We start from the raw sequence: 15279 nt of genomic DNA, 5'->3' as shown, positions 1-15279 counted from the left end.
ATTTGGTGAAGTAATCCACCGCGACCACCAGGTGCTTTAGCTGTCCCGGGGCGGTCTCAAAAGGTCCCAAGAGGTCCATTCCCCATTGGTGGAAAGGCCAAGGGGAGACCATAGTCGAGAGTCTCTCGGGTGGAGCTAAGCGGTGGTCGGCGTGCTTCTGGCACGGGTCACAGTGTTTGACGTGGTCGGCAGCGTCTTTCTCCAGGGTGGGCCAGTAATAGCCGGCCCGGAGGATCTTTCTTGCCAGAGAACGCCCACCGGGGTGGTGGCCACAGCTGCCCTCATGGATCTCCGCGAGGACATACTCTGCTCGTTCCTTTGATAAGTACTTGAGGAGTGGAGTGGAGAACCCCTCTTAAAGAGGTCACCGTTCACAATGGTGTACCAGGAAGCGCTCCTAGTCAGCTTCTTTGCTTCCAACTTATCGGGTGGCAGCCAACCCGTTGTGAGGTTCTTAATAATAAGGGTCCTCCAATCCTCGTCCGCGCCAATGCTCAAGGTGTTGACTCCAGCGGGACGGTAAGGGTCCGCGACGTAAGGCAGGGCCAGCGTGCCCTGGATGACTGTCCTGTTCAAGTCGGGTTTCCCGGTGCTAGCCAGCTTTGCTAGGGTATCCGTGCGGTCGTTTTGAGCTCTTGGGACGTGGCGGAATTCTACCTTACGGAAAGTTATGGCCAGTCGTTTCAGGTGGGAGAGGTATTGTTCCAGAATTGGGTCCTTGGCTTGTGCTTCGCCGTTAGCCTGGGAGACCACCAGGAGGGAGTCGCAGCAGATGAGTATGTCCTGCGCCCCCAGGTCCCGCGCCGTGACCAGACCCGCTACGCAAGCTTCATATTCAGCTTGGTTGTTAGTGGCTGGGAAATTAAAGCGCAGCGACTGTTCTACCACCATCCCTGTGTTGCTTTGGAGGACGATCCCCGCCCCCCTCCTCTTTGTTGCTCGAGCCGTCAACATGGATGACCCAGGAGACTTCCGCCGGTGGGTCTTCATCGCTCGTGAGCTCCACCAGGAAGTCTGCTAGGACTTGCGCCCTGATCGCTCGTCTGGGTTCGTACTGGATGTCATGCTCGGATAACTCGATCGACCAACTCACCATTCGACCGGCTAGATCTGGCTTATGTAGGACTTGCTTGACCGGTTGATCTGTGCGAACTATGATGCTATGGGATTGGAAGTACCTTCTGAGTCGCCTGGCAGTGGTTAGGAGGGCGAGTGCCACTTTCTAGAGCATCTGATATCGGAGCTCTGCTCCCTTGAGCGAGCGACTGACGAAGTAAACGGGAAGTTGGACTCCCGCCTCCTCTCTCACCAGCACGGAGCTCACAGCCTTGTCCCGAACGGCTAAGTATAAGTACAGGGGCTCCCCCGGTTTTGGACTTGACAGGATCGGTGGAGAGGTGAGAATCTCTTTCAGCCGAGAGAAGGCTTGTTCAGCCTCTTCCGACCAAGCAAAGTTCGCTCCTTTCTTTAGTAGGGCATAAAGTGGTAGGGCTCGTAGGGCGGCTTTGGGGAGAAATCTTCCGATTGCCGCCATCCGTCCCGCCAGTTGCTGGACTTCCTTGACCGTCCTGGGCTTTTCATGTCTACAATAGTCTAGCACTTCTCGGGGTTTAGTTCAATCCCGCGACTTGTGAGCATATATCCCAGAAACTTCCCGCTTTTAACCCCGAAGGTACATTTTTTGGGGTTGAGGCGCATATTGTGCTTCCTCAGCTGTTCGAACACCACGGCAAGATCGGCTGCGTGGTCGCCTCCCTTTGGTGTTTTCACGATAATGTCATCAATGTAGACTTCAATTGACTTTCCTATAAGTGCCCTGAATATTTTGGTCATCATCCGTTGGTAGGTGACCACTGCATTTTTCAGGCCGAACGGGAGCATAGTGTAGCAATACGTCCCTCGATCGGTTATGAAAGCAGCTTTTTCTTCATCTTCTCTGTACATCGGAATTTGGTTGTACCCGGAATACGCGTTCATGAGGGCCAAGTACTTGTACCCCGAGGAATTGTCCACAAGGGCATCGATGCTGGGGAGGGGAAAGGGATCCTTAGGGCAGGCCTTGTTCAGGTTTGTGTAGTCAACGCACATCCTCCACTTCCCATTGGATTTCTTGACCAGGACCACGTTCGACAGCCAAGTGGTGTACTTGACTTCGCGAATGATCCCGGCTCGTAGCAGTTCAGTCGTCTGTTCCCTGATCGCTTCTTGCTTCTCTGCGCTCATCTGTCTCTTGACTCTCTTCTTCTGGGCCACTGGCTTGAATTTTCGGTCTACTGATAGCTTGTGACTGCAGAACATTGGGTCGATGCCCGGCATATCCGCGGATGACCAAGAAAATAAGTGTCTGTTACTTTTCAGAAGGGCTTCCAGTTTGTTTGAGAGGTCATGTGGGAGGTCTCGTGCCAGCTTGGTGGTTTGCTCGGGGCCACGACCGATCTGGACAGGCCGTGCTTCCCCATCCGGCTTAAGACGTTGGTCCTCTCTAGATTGGTCCACTCTCGGGTCGATGTCTGTTAAGCATGCTCCTGCTCGGAGATGGAAGCTTTCAACTCTTTTCCCGTGGTCGGGTTCTTTCCTTTTTCGATCCTCTCGCGCCAACCTGCAGCTGGAGTTATAGCACCCCCTGGCCATGGTTAGGTTTCCGCGTACGGAAACCGCCCTTCCGGCCCATGGGTACTTCAACATCAGGTGGTGGGTTGAGACGATGGCCCGGTAGACATTGAGGCTCGGTCTGCCGATGATGGCGTTGTAGGTTGTTGGGCATTCCACCACCAGGAATCGGGCCTTGACAGTCCTGCAAACATCATGGCCTCCTAGGGAGAGGTATGCATCAAAATATCCTAAGGGCAGAACTCTGTCCCCAGTGAACCCGATCAAGTCGTGGTCATAGGGGATCAGGTCTTTCACAGATAAGCCTAGGGTTTTATAAGCATCGTAAAACATAATGTCAGCGGAACTACCTGTGTCGTTGAGTACCCGCCGTACCTTACCGTTTGCGATGAGGGCCTCCACGACAATCGAGTCGTCCTCCTCGCCGGTGTCCGTGCCGTAGTCGTCTTACGTGAAGGTGATGGGAACTTTCTGCTGCGGGGGGCGGAGGGAGTCGGGGCGAGGCCGTCCAGCGGCTGACATGATGACTCGAGTGCTCTTCTTCCGACTGTTGTTTGATGGTCCGCCGGCGGCCCATCCTCCAGCAATCGATCCAACACTGACTAGATTAGTCTCGTGGCGCCTTCGTACTTCGTCATGGTCCCGCCGATCTGGAGATCGGCGTCGATCTGGACTTCTATGACGATCGGGGCTCCTGCGTCGGTCGGGACTGTGGTGATGACGTGGGCTCCTTGCTGGAGGGGGTGTGCGGGCTCGGTTCCTAGGAGAGGTCCGGGCCCGGGCTCTGGGCGGGGTGGGTGATCTTCTAGGAGGCGGCGAACGCAGACGAGGGAGGTCGCCGGAGGAGAGGGCGACGTACTTTGACAATCTCCCGATTCTGACTAGTTCTTCTACTTTGTCTTTCAGGTTCAGGCATTCGTCCGTGTTATGGTCGGGGCTGTCGTGAAATTCGCAGAACCTTTTGGAATCCAGCTTATGCCCCCGTGTGAGTAGTGGGGGGGGGTTGTCCCTGAGGTCGGTGGAGGCTCTCTCCCGCAAGATGCGGGAGAGAGAAGAGTTCAGGGGGGTGTAACTATCGAACTTCTTCCGTTTTTGCTTTTTGTCATCCTGGCTCTTCCGTCGGGGTTCGCGATCGCGCTTAGTTTCACCGGGGTCTCGGGTTTTCTCAGAGGGCCTATGGCCTGGGTTTTGATTGGTTGATCTCAATGTCGCCGCTTCCTCCATGTTAATATATTTCTCTGATCGGGTTTGAAATTCTTCCAGTGTCCTGGCTTTCTTCCCATCCAGGGAAGTCAAAAAAGGACCTGGCCTGAGCGCCTGTCGTACCAAGATCAGGCGGACTTGAGGGAGGAGGTCCGGAATGTCTCCCGCTTCTTTGTTGAAGCGGTTAAGGAAAGCCTTCAGGGATTCCTTCTCGCCCTGCTTGATTAGGGCCAGGGTCTCTTCTGACTTCGGAATGTTCCTCACCGAGGAGTACTGGGCTAAGAAGCTTGACATGACTCCCTCCCAGTTGTGAATGGAGTTGTTGGGGAGGTTTTGGAACCAGTTCGTTGGGCCTTTCCCCAAGCTCATCGGGAAGCAGCGGCAGTAGATCGGGTTGGTAGCTCCGGCATACTGCATGGCTCCCACGAAGAAGTTGATGTGCTCAGTCGGGTCGGAGTCACCCTCGTAGAGTTTCTTTTTAGATCTTGACCATCCTAGGGGGAAAGGAGTCGCCATCATGTCTGGAGAGAGAGGGTCGTTGATAGTCTGCGGTAGGGTAACCATCCGCCGTTGTGCGGGCGGACTGGGTCCCTGAGCGGCTCCCTGGTGGAAATGGGGCTCCTCCGCTCGAAGTAACTCTTGCGCGGGGAGTGGTACCTGCGGTGATGGGAGGGTTGATTCACGGCTCTTTCCGTAGTTTGTTCTTGGCCATGGTCGTCTTGGTAGTTTGAAGGTGGGAGTGGTCTCCTTCCCGTCTCCCCCTCCTGAGAGAACGTCGGATCCTGTCTAGGGTGTTCTTCCAGTTCCTCCAGTTGGTGGAGGCGCGCTCGGAGGGTGCGGATCTCGTCCCGAGTGTTGCGGGCCTGGACATTGCGTTCCTGCCCTACCTCCGGAGGGTGTTCCTCCTCCATCGCCCTAACCCGGGCCTCAAGCCTGCTGTAAGACCCAAGTTTTTAAGCTTAGATTAGGTGAGTAAAATTCCTATTCACGATTAGGTTTGATGTATCGTGAAGGAAAACCTGAACAAGTGTTTATTGAATGGAATAAATCTATGAAGGAGAAGGTTCAGGAAAAGGCTAAGGATTGTATCAAAGTCGATAAAAGTTATAGCACAATTAGTATTCGCTTAAACTTAGGGCGAAAACGTTAGTAAACGACTAATTTACACTTAATGACACGATGGAAACTAATTCCAAAAATCATCAGAGAAATGTTAGAACTTCTCTTAATCTTCTATAAACAAGCGTTTCGATACGAAACCCTGAAATGTACGAACGTCCGATTCTAATCCTCGGAGGTTTGCCGAAACTAAATCACTGATAGTTCAAGAAACCTAAAATCAACCGACGATGAAGACTTTTTCTATTCGGAGCTTCAAATGAAGATTCCACACGATTACACCTATTTCTCTTGATGTTTCCAATCTTTCTTCAGAACGAAGTTTTCTCATCCGACATCAACTGCAAAAAGTAGTTTTTCGGGTAAAATCGATTTACACCGACTTTGGATCGTTTGATTTAATTCCAAGAAACCTGTTTTGAGTTCTGGAATTCTGTCGCCAGAACCTATCTTAGAATTCACAGAGGAATGCGCAGGAAAAATCGGAATCGCGAAATTTTCATTTTTTCGCATTTTCCAAAACCTATAAATAGCTTGAAAAATGAAAAAAAAAAAAAAAAACCAAAAACATCACAAAACCCACACACACGACCATGAGCAAGGAGGAGGAGAGGAGGAGAAGTGATTTTTGTTGTTTCTTGCCTGATCGTTCCACAGTTCGTTGCTACGCGTAGGCCTCGAGGTACTGATGCTTTTCCTTACCTCTGATCGTAAATTCTGTCGCTTTTCTCTATGTTTTTCTGTGCTCAAAGTTTTGAGCTTTTTGTAAAACTGTCAAAATAACTTCATCTATCTATCTAAACTTATTCCATGCGTGCCCCTGAGCATGTTTAGCGGATTACATTTCGCCGATTCTCGTCGAATCGCCGCCGAATTTCAATTCTGCTCATAATACCCATTTTTGGCTAAAGTTCCTTCCTTTGGGCTTAAAACTCTCGATTGAGCTTAGCGTTAGTAGGATTAGTCGTCATAATCGTCGTTGGTGTCGACCCCATCTAATTTGTTTTTCAAAATTCTGATTTTGAGTTTCCGTGCTAAAAATATTGACCAAAATACCCCTGCGACAGTTTTCGATCCGATAATTTTTCTGAGAGTTACCCTGGCCTAGATATCGCCTAAGAATACCTAGGAATTGATTTAGATCAAAGAAAAAGTTCGGAAACCCTATTTTCCATAGTGGCCGAAACCTATTTGTTAGGGTACCGTGTCCAAAAATAATTTTTGGGTCTCTATGACCTCAGCCATTGCGTAGCTCTTTCGATTGTCGAAATTTTGGCGTTGGTTTCGTGTCATTCCGAGTTCTGTAGCTCGAGTTATGCTCGTTTTAGCGAACGAAGTCTCCGTTGTCCATTCGTGCCTAAATAGGAACTCTGAAGCTTTAAAAGCGTTCTTTACGATTTCGATTAGTATTATTAGATCGTGTTGCTTCCAGTGAGGCTTGTGTTGATGATTGTGTTTCCTTGTTTTAGGTTCACAACTTCCATGCCCAACTTCTACTCACGAAGGTAAGGGTAACTCAGTTTTAGAGCGTCATTTGAGTCTTGCCTGCTTTTATCGCACTGCCTGCGTTTGAGATGAAGATGTTTATATTGATTGGCACTGGATTATGATTTTTATGCTTGCAATGTTGTATGCTTGCTTATGTTGACTGTTTCTGAGGCTTGTGCCAAATGTTTTCTGAAGGCTTCGGCCGAGTAAACTTATTGAGACGTGTGTCTCCGTTTTCTGAGAGGCTTCGGCCGTTTACTGGTTTCCGTCATTACTGCTTTCAAGTGGATAAGACGTGATTATTGTTGATTGATTTTGGCATATAGGGCTGAACTTAGTGGCAGTGCAGTGGTTGTCGTTCCCCATGTCTGTCCCGTCTTTCGTGACGTTATTAAGTGGCATTCAGTGGTTGTCGTTCCACATGTCTGTCCCGTCTTTCGAGGCGTTATTAAGTGGCATTCAGTGGTTGTCGTTCCACATGTCTGTCCCGTCCTTCGTGGCGTTATTAAGTGGCATCCAGTGGTTGTCGTTCCACATGGTTGTCCCGTCTTGTGAGGCGATATTAAGTGGGATTCAGTGGTTGTCGTTCCACATCTATCCCGTCTTGAGAGACGTTGCTGATCGATCCATTTTGGTAGCAGCATATAGTTGCATTATAGGGAACTAACACCTGACCCTATGTTGTTGGATTTTAGTTATTGGTTTATTGATATCTGATTTGATGTTACATTGTTGAGATTATTATTATCAGAGTTAATCTATGTTAAGTTGTTGATATATGAGTTGAGTTATGTTGCTAGTTATTTACCATGCTAAGTAATTAAAATTGAATAGCATGATTTTCTCTTTTGTACATGGTAATTGCATAGAGTTAACCCTTTCTGTTTGCTACTTGTTGTTTGGGCGCTTAACGCTATTAGGCGATGAAGAGCCTTCTGACGATGCTTAGCCATGCTGAGATGGAGGAGGGACAGTAACCGGCGGAGCAAGGATGGAAGAAGCTGTATAGTTTCCTCTTAGTAGTTTATACTTCGAGTCTTCTTCGTTATCTGAAAACTCTGTTACTAAAACCCTTTTTTCGCCACTGTTTAAGTGTGCGTACTTATTTTGGAAACTTACTTATGCTAATGTAAGACATTATTACTATATGTCGGGAACGAGTTGTTTAATTAAGATTACGTTATGTATTAAACTGTGTTTAGTCGTTTTAAAAAGGAAAAAAATTATCGTGTTTTCTTAGGATTACGAAATAGTCCTTAGACTTTGTTAGGTTACTAATGTAACTCCTCAGTTGAGAAATTGGGGCGTTACACCTGCACAGGGCTTCGTACGCTGCGTGGGGGGGGGTGAGGATCCCTGGTTCTGGGGATCGTCCCCGACTTGGGGTAGTCCTCTGGGGTCGGGGGGAGTGTTGGCAGTTTGCGGATTCGGCGAGAAGTCTGTCGTGTCTCTACCATTGCGCGTTGTTGCTGCTCTTGCCTCTGACGGCACGTGGTGAAGGAAAAGCTTACTCGATCCCCACAGACGGCGCCAAATGATCGGGAGGATCACGGGATGCTGGGGCAGCCAAGAGAGGGGGTGGAACCGGCGTGCTGATGAGCTGGGTGATCTCGAGAGGGGCTCCTGCAAGGGACTCCAATGCCAAAGTAAGTACGGGAATCGAGTAAGTGGGTAGTGAAGTGAAGAGAATAACGTACCTTAGAGTGGGTGAGTTGCCCCCCTTATATACACGTTGGAGAATTAGGGTTGGAGCCATGCAACGTCATGCATGGTCCGTACCGGCGGGTTAAGGGCCGTTGGATCCTTCTACTCCCTCTGTGGTTTCCAGTGATCCAACGGTTTAGATTACCTAGGGACCCACCTTCCAACCACCCTAGTTCCGTAGGGTGGTGGGCCTAGGTCAACCCCTAGGTGGTGGGGCCCAGGTCCCAGGGCCAGGGGAGGGTGCCGTTTTGCTTGTGGTACAGGACCGGACATCCTACCCTAGTCGTCCCCCCTTGGGTCTTCCTCGGGTGATCCTGATTGGGCATCGGGATCGGTCGTCCCCATGCGTGGTCCACCCGTCCCAGAACAACATAATATTGTTTACACTATCACTACAGCATTTTTGGTCTGTGGTTGAAAGCTTACGCCACGGTTTTGCCACAGTTTCCGTGTCGCGGGTTATGTGGCCGTGGCCAAGCCCAAGTGCCACGGTTTTGTCAAGTTAAAGCCACGGTTCTGTCTAAAATTTAATGCCACGTTTTATCTTATACCACACTTGGGAGACCGTGGCGTTAGAAATTTCAACCACGGTTTACTAAGAAGTTTGCCACGGTTTCTTTGTGCCTTTATGCCACGGGTTATATATTGCGTTGATGCCACGGTTTTTTAACCGTCGTCATCATAGTGGTTTTTTAGAAAGCTTTATACCACAGTTGGTTTTTAGAACCTTTTAAACTACTTTTTTTCACCTGATCTTGCAATCTAACATTCAAATTTTAAGCTAAATGCAATGATAGATAGGTATCCTAATATGATGAGAAATCTCTATCAATTGACTTGACTGCATATTACCTACCATCTAGATCGAATCATCCTTTGGAAGTATTATTGGCGACCAAAAATATTGAATGAAAAGGAAACAGATACAAAGGTATTAAACAACAATCAAAAGAAAATCATGAACTCAAATAAAGGACATTCTGAAGAACTTAAAATGTTCAGGAAGAAAGCCTAATAATTATTTGGCCTACTTAAATCACATATCATCCTCTAACAAGCCATACCAACAAGTATTTGGGGTTGCTCTATAAAATAACATAGAAAATAGGATAAAATTCTAAACAGGGGTTAAAATTGCAAAAACAAATGGATAAGTATGTGCCCTTCTTTATGTCCAAATCCTAAGCTAGGAAAAGTGGATATGCGGAGGCTTCAAAATCTTGAGACAATAGAAAATATTTGGAGTCATTCCAGCTTCAATTGCAACAAACCAGTATAGTCTGCCATGTGAAAAATGGACAGAAAAAAAGTTCAACATTGACAAACATTTAGCTTTTAATAGTTCAAAATTTGATATATGGCAAAAGTATTAGAACAGCCCAAAAACTAAGAAAATCAAGAATTTAGTTTAAAACTATATATACCTGATAAATCTGATGTAGGCATGGCAAGCTACAAAGAAGCTCCCCACACTTAAGTTGGTCAAAACATATTAAAGGTCAGCTCTCCAATATCTGCAAAAGATTATGTGTCATCATAGAGCTAAATTATATTCGAACCAATTTATTTATAACCATTTCTGACAGAATGAAGTTGCAATAGCCTCCTAGGAGAGAACACACCTGTCACTAATGGGCACTTAATTAAGAAATGGACGTGAACGGTTCATTGTAAAATAGGTAAAAAAAAGGAAACAAACACTTGCTATCATTCATTAACTATTGTCAAGTTAATCACCACATTCATCATCAAGAAGAGGATGCCCAGTTTGACTTTGTTCAGATTGGATTCTTGGCAAAATGAAATAAACAGTGCTTATAACAACTCCTTCGTGGGCTTTTGAGATCTTCAGTGGAGAAAACAATTGAATGTTTTAGCTACTTAAAGTGGGGAAACATTAAAACCAAGATGTTTAAATTAAAAAGGAAGACTAGAACACAATTGAATGTTTTAGCTACTTAAACAAAAAGTTTCTGGTAGATAATTGATATTGCCAAATGCTCTGTACCAAAGAAGAAAAGAAAAAACTTACCAGATGCTTATACCATGGCATTCCAAAGAGGTCAGTTCTGTCAGTGAATGCATACTCAGCCATTATTCAGCTATCTCATTTTCAAATGATCCTCATTCCTTGTTGTCCATCCTTTACTTGCTTCTAATTCCTGAAAAATCACATTTAACTGTTTTACTTTCTCTAGTTCTGTATCATGAATGCTTTTTTTTCAAGTTTGTTTGAAATCTCAGTTTCCAGTACCTCAATGCTAAGCTGCTATTGAGATATTTTGTGTTGTAAGAACTTTCATGGTCTCAGTGAGAACATATTTTGTATAAAACTACAATTGCTTGATTAAATCTGCATCTAAGGTGGGCACACCAGGAGCTCCTTAGCAATTAGCATATGATACATAATCAAAAGGTATGATTTCTTCATCTGCTAGCCAAAGTGCTGCTAGACCTCAAACACTTGTAGTTGTTTTTTAGAACATAAGAAATAAGTAAAAAGCATGCAGTAAATAGTGGTCATACTTTTCTAATAAGCCATACTTTTATTTATTGAAACATAGTACAAAAAAATTTCCCTCTTTAAAATGTATGGTTAGAAAAGAAAGTCATATGTATCAAACATTTAATAATTTTCAAATACACTGAGGATATATAATTGAATTGGAACTTCAATTCAGATAGATGTCACTAGAGGGACAACATTCACGTTCACACACTATATGACCCAGTATATCATATTCTTTGTCAGAGTAAATATTAACTCAAAAGTCAACCATATGATGTTGTTAATATTAGGACTAACATAGATGGCATTAGTGATATTCTGATTAAATGGCAAAATCTTCACAGACTTTGAGAACTCCTTGTTGAAGCTCTCCCAACAACTACAACTCTCTCCAAAAAGATGTTTTTGCGCAGTCAAAGCTTAACAAAATTAAGCATTGCAATCTAATAATAAATGAATTGCAGCAGTAGAGAAACCTAAATTCAATTTCTAATTACTTTAGCTATACCATGTTCCCACATCAGCTAAGACCAAATTGATTAAGTAGATTAACACTGAAAGGGATAAAGAAGTTACTTGCACTTCCTAACCTCGACTAGAACAACCATAACCTCCGGTGAGTGGTGAAGATCGGACCAAATAGAACCTCCCGGGAGCGGTTTATGTACAGAGTTTAAACAAGAGCAAAAGGAAAAGAGAGGAACAAAGAAGAAACAGAACATAAACAGAGAAAGACATGACCAAATTGAACCGAAAACCAACTACGGAGGGGATAACACCATCCAATGGGTAATCACCCTTACCGGCTTCCCCACACAACCAATACACATCGAAACACCAGAAGAACTCCACTGCAATCTCTCCTGGTCCACCAACTCCAACCAAAGAAGGGCATAATGGTATGAAACATGAAACAAGAAGGGCCAAGAACACATTGAAATGACAGGAACAAGCAAATATACATAAATAACATACCTCAGCAGCGTAGAGAGGATGGTCGTGCAAGCCGTCGTCGAGATGAGCTGTACCGGCGGAGGAGAAGAAGGTTAGTACGTACTGATCGAGTAGTGTTAGGGATTTGGGGGTTTCTATTTTTTTACTTTTAAGTTTTATTTTAATGAAAATTATTCCTTAACTCTAATGAAATTGATTTTGAACACGCGCGGGATTCAATGAAATTTTGGCGGAATGAATTTTTTCAGTTTTAGGCCTGGTTTAATTAATTAAATAAGATGCAGATTATTATGCCACGGTTATATTTGTGGGACTAGGTTGCTGCGGTTGGAAAGCTGTAGCCATGAACTGTCCACAATTGTTAAAGTGTGGTATAAAACGTACATGCCACGGTTTTCTTCCGCCATGGTCATCATACGTCCACAATAACTGAACCGTGGCATATACTATAATTAGGCCACGGTTTTTCGTCCGTTGAAGAAATTTGCGTGGCGTAAAGTGAAAAATGGTGTAGTGTATGGACGAGTTGGTCTCGAATAGAACCTTGTGTAATATACGAGTTATTTGTAATTAAATATTAATATAGTATGAATGTTGAACAGACACACTCGAGCAGTCACGTAAGTTGGACCAAACACTAAGCGAGATGAGGATGGGGAACGTAGGGAGAGAAGTGGCTGGCGTGGAAGACTTTGGAAGGTTCACATAAGTTTTTCCTAAGAAGGAACATATTAATTGATATGTATTAATGATAACAAATACTATGGAAACAATGGCATAAAGTCATGAAGATCATGGAAATGTTGAGGAGCTCAAGAGTAGTAAATGTAGACAAGAAGAGTGAATCAAAGCAACAAAGAAAGGCGAGAAAGCGTCAGCTCGAGGACAAAGAAAAGATCTACATGGTGAATATGAAGATCAAGTCCAAGCCAAAGACCAGGCAAAATATAGCAAAAGTGGATCAACGCAAAGCTAAGGAAGAGGTAGACCAGACAAGTCAAGTCTTCACAAGGATAAAGGCTAAGAAAAAATAGCAAGACTGACTTGTCTACGAGTAAGACAGAGCAAGATCAAGGTATCTACAAGGATGAAATAGAGCAAAGAAGAGCAAGACAAAGCAGATCAAAGTCAAGCCAATGCTAAGAGAATCAAGACCATGAATGCCTTAAGAAAATTGCGAAGAAAGGCTCAAGGCAAGCTTAAGGCCGAAACATCAAAAGGCTTGATGAAGAGTTGGACAAAGCATTGAGAAATAGCGGAAGCATTCGAAGATCAATTGGACAAAGTTCACAAAGTTGCATCGTCCGCATGTCCAACAAAGTCCAAGCCTGCTAATATCGTCCGAAGATATGAAGCCATCGTTTGAAAATACCAGACACCAATTGGAAAAGCTTAGCGTCCAAGAACAAGAAGCTATCGAAGAATAGAACTGAAGACAACAAGGATACAGTCTTGTGCATCTCGAGTATGGCACAAGACTTGCATCAATAAAAGTACATCAGTTCAACTTCGTCAGACACCATCACTCACAACAATCAAGGTACCTATCTCAAGAAGATAATCAAGGATTACTTGTCAGAGGGATGAACGAAGCAAAAGGAAAGACTATGAGAAAATGCCATTCCAACATGAAAGCAAGTTCTGGAAAAGTACTCTCACTCATAGTCCAAATCAGTTGAAGCTCAAGAAGCCAAGACAATGTGCAAAGAAGTTCCCCAAGTCTCCGCCAACCAACTAATTTCCAGAAGTCTAGGAAGACTAAGTTCAGATCGTCCAAACCACAAGGTGTCACAGAACCTCAAGACGCAATCTGACTTTCACCTCCGTACAATAAAAAGCTACTCGAAGCAATGATGACTCGAGTATTCAGAAGAGGGACTAGTCTCCCAAGGAAGCAACCAGAATCAGAAGTATCTCTCAAGCAAGTAACTAGAAATAAGCAATTAGAAGTAATGTGCTTGTTCACATGTGATTAGTTGGGGATAGTTCATAAGTACCAATCAAGGCACAGACCCTTCACTTCCGCAGAAGCTATGAGGAACGCCTACTAGCCGAAAGCAGAAGATGTCTTATTAAGCACATGCTCCCATGAGCCAACGACTACAAGATTCAAACCAAGTCTAAGAGTGATGAGCCAAGTCAACTAAGCATATCCTACAATCATCTTAAACGATGAAGACTCAAGCTTCAACACACTTCAAACAACATGAAAGTCTTCATCTATTTGACATAGAGCTTAGAAGTTGACAGCATGTACCTGTGATTAGTACGAATACTTTTCTACTCCTCAGCAATTCATTGTACATTCAAAGTAAGGCTTTAAACACAACGGCTAAAATCCAAAGACTTAGTATAAATACCCATTGTAGCTGAAACAGAAAAGCTTTTCGATGTCTACTTTATTTGAGATCGAACCACCTTGAAAGAAAGGTGAATTTCTAAGGAGCAATTAGAATCATCTCAATCAGAATGTGAGCTTCAGAGTCAAACACAGAGAGAAAAGAAGACATGAAAACAAAAAGGGAAAAAACATGATTTTCAATGTCATATTCATACATGCTTTCATGAGCCAAAGCTTTAGAGCCAAATGCATCATGTTCACAAGATGATGATGAAGAAGAAGACGAAGAAAAAGAAGAAGAAGAGGAAATGCACAGATTGAGGGGGAGCATTCCTAATTCATTGAGAAGTGAAATTTCAACATGAGCCCTCACAAAATGATTTGATCAAATCAATGGAAGAGCCATGTCTGAAGAAGAAGAAGAAACTCATTGTACCGTCATGGACTTTGGACTGGATGGCCAGGTCCCTACTGAAAGGCCAGGCTGCCCTCTGAATCTTGGGCTGGAAGGTGAAGTCTGGGCTTACATGCTAGAAGACTAATGTAAAAGCCCACTCAACTACGAAGACATCCAACCGTTGATGGGGAAGCAGACCGACCGTTGATCACGCGCTTGGTCAAAGGTCATGACTGTTGCTTACCAACACAACCTGACACCAAGTCAGCCGACAAGGTGATGAAGGGCTTCCTTGATGAACGAGATTGATTCACAAGTCAACCGACGCAGTACTGATTACGCCCCATGAACGGGCATGATTGGTCAATTGTAATAAATACGGTGATTAGGGTTCAGAGGTCGACCTGCTATAAAAGGAAGACTTCCCCCTCCTATGTACATCATCCGATAGACACTGACATAATACTATATACCTTATCATAGTCTTTTATGCTTCTGGCCCCTTTGGAAACCCTTGTCGGAACACTCACTGACGTTGATGGTCCAACTCTACACTCTCATCTACCTAATAACCTCAACCACAAGAGCAATAATGAAATGAAGAATAGCAAGGCAGAGCTCATTCAACGAAGACATTCATGCATGCTTGTGTTATATAGAAGATCAGCCTTGATCAAAATGATCAAGTCAACTCTAGGAAAGGATATATGTATACATGTCATAAGTGGTTATAACACTCCCATCTGTAATCAATTCATATCAATGTGCCTGAAGAGGCATGGGAAAAAAATACTTGTGGAACCTAAAGAGACTTGGTAAAGAATACTCAACAATGTCTTGAGAGGTAGGAGAAAGAATACTCCACATTCCTGTAGAGGTAGGATAAAGAATACTCCACATTTGTTGCAGCGGTGGCTGAGAAGAGAACTCCAAGATGAAGAATTGATGAAGGAT

At 44.6% G+C, this 15279-nt stretch overlaps 2 protein-coding genes and 1 long non-coding RNA gene across 5 annotated transcripts; all 3 read right to left on the bottom strand.

The window, feature by feature from the left end:
* Window positions 1-1593: 1593 nt before the first annotated feature.
* Window positions 1594-2943, bottom strand: LOC130725088 (uncharacterized). Its single transcript, XM_057576344.1, has one exon. The coding sequence runs from the start codon at window positions 2941-2943 to the stop codon at window positions 1594-1596; it is 1350 nt and encodes a 449-aa protein (XP_057432327.1).
* Window positions 2944-3057: 114 nt separating this feature from the next.
* On the bottom strand, window positions 3058-4329 carry LOC130725087 (uncharacterized). Its single transcript, XM_057576343.1, has one exon. It carries the CDS (start codon window positions 4327-4329, stop codon window positions 3058-3060), a length of 1272 nt encoding a protein of 423 aa, XP_057432326.1.
* Window positions 4330-9126: 4797 nt separating this feature from the next.
* On the bottom strand, window positions 9127-11764 carry LOC130721998 (uncharacterized). 3 transcript variants are annotated; one of them, XR_009013739.1, is made up of 5 exons: window positions 11609-11764; window positions 10379-10483; window positions 10157-10286; window positions 9549-9638; window positions 9127-9404 (listed from the first exon to the last, which is right to left on the bottom strand). It is a non-coding gene; the product is annotated as an uncharacterized LOC130721998 (long non-coding RNA). The 3 variants fall into 3 exon arrangements; XR_009013741.1 differs by having other exon boundaries at window positions 10379-10477; window positions 11609-11759; XR_009013740.1 differs by lacking the exon at window positions 10379-10483 and having other exon boundaries at window positions 11609-11755.
* Window positions 11765-15279: the final 3515 nt, after the last annotated feature.

The sequence above is a fragment of the Lotus japonicus genome, chromosome 6 (genome assembly GCF_012489685.1).
Source record: "Lotus japonicus ecotype B-129 chromosome 6, LjGifu_v1.2".
NCBI classification, from domain to species: domain Eukaryota; kingdom Viridiplantae; phylum Streptophyta; class Magnoliopsida; order Fabales; family Fabaceae; genus Lotus; species Lotus japonicus.
Note: the sequence above shows the minus strand (reverse complement) of the source record. Positions and strands in the feature narration are given on the sequence as shown.

Bases quoted from the DNA above. Each gene is read 5' to 3' on its own strand.
- LOC130725088 (XM_057576344.1), bottom strand. From the start codon at position 2,943: ATGTTTTACGATGCTTATAAAACCCTAGGCTTATCTGTGAAAGACCTG.
- LOC130725087 (XM_057576343.1), bottom strand. From the start codon at position 4,329: ATGGCGACTCCTTTCCCCCTAGGATGGTCAAGATCTAAAAAGAAACTC.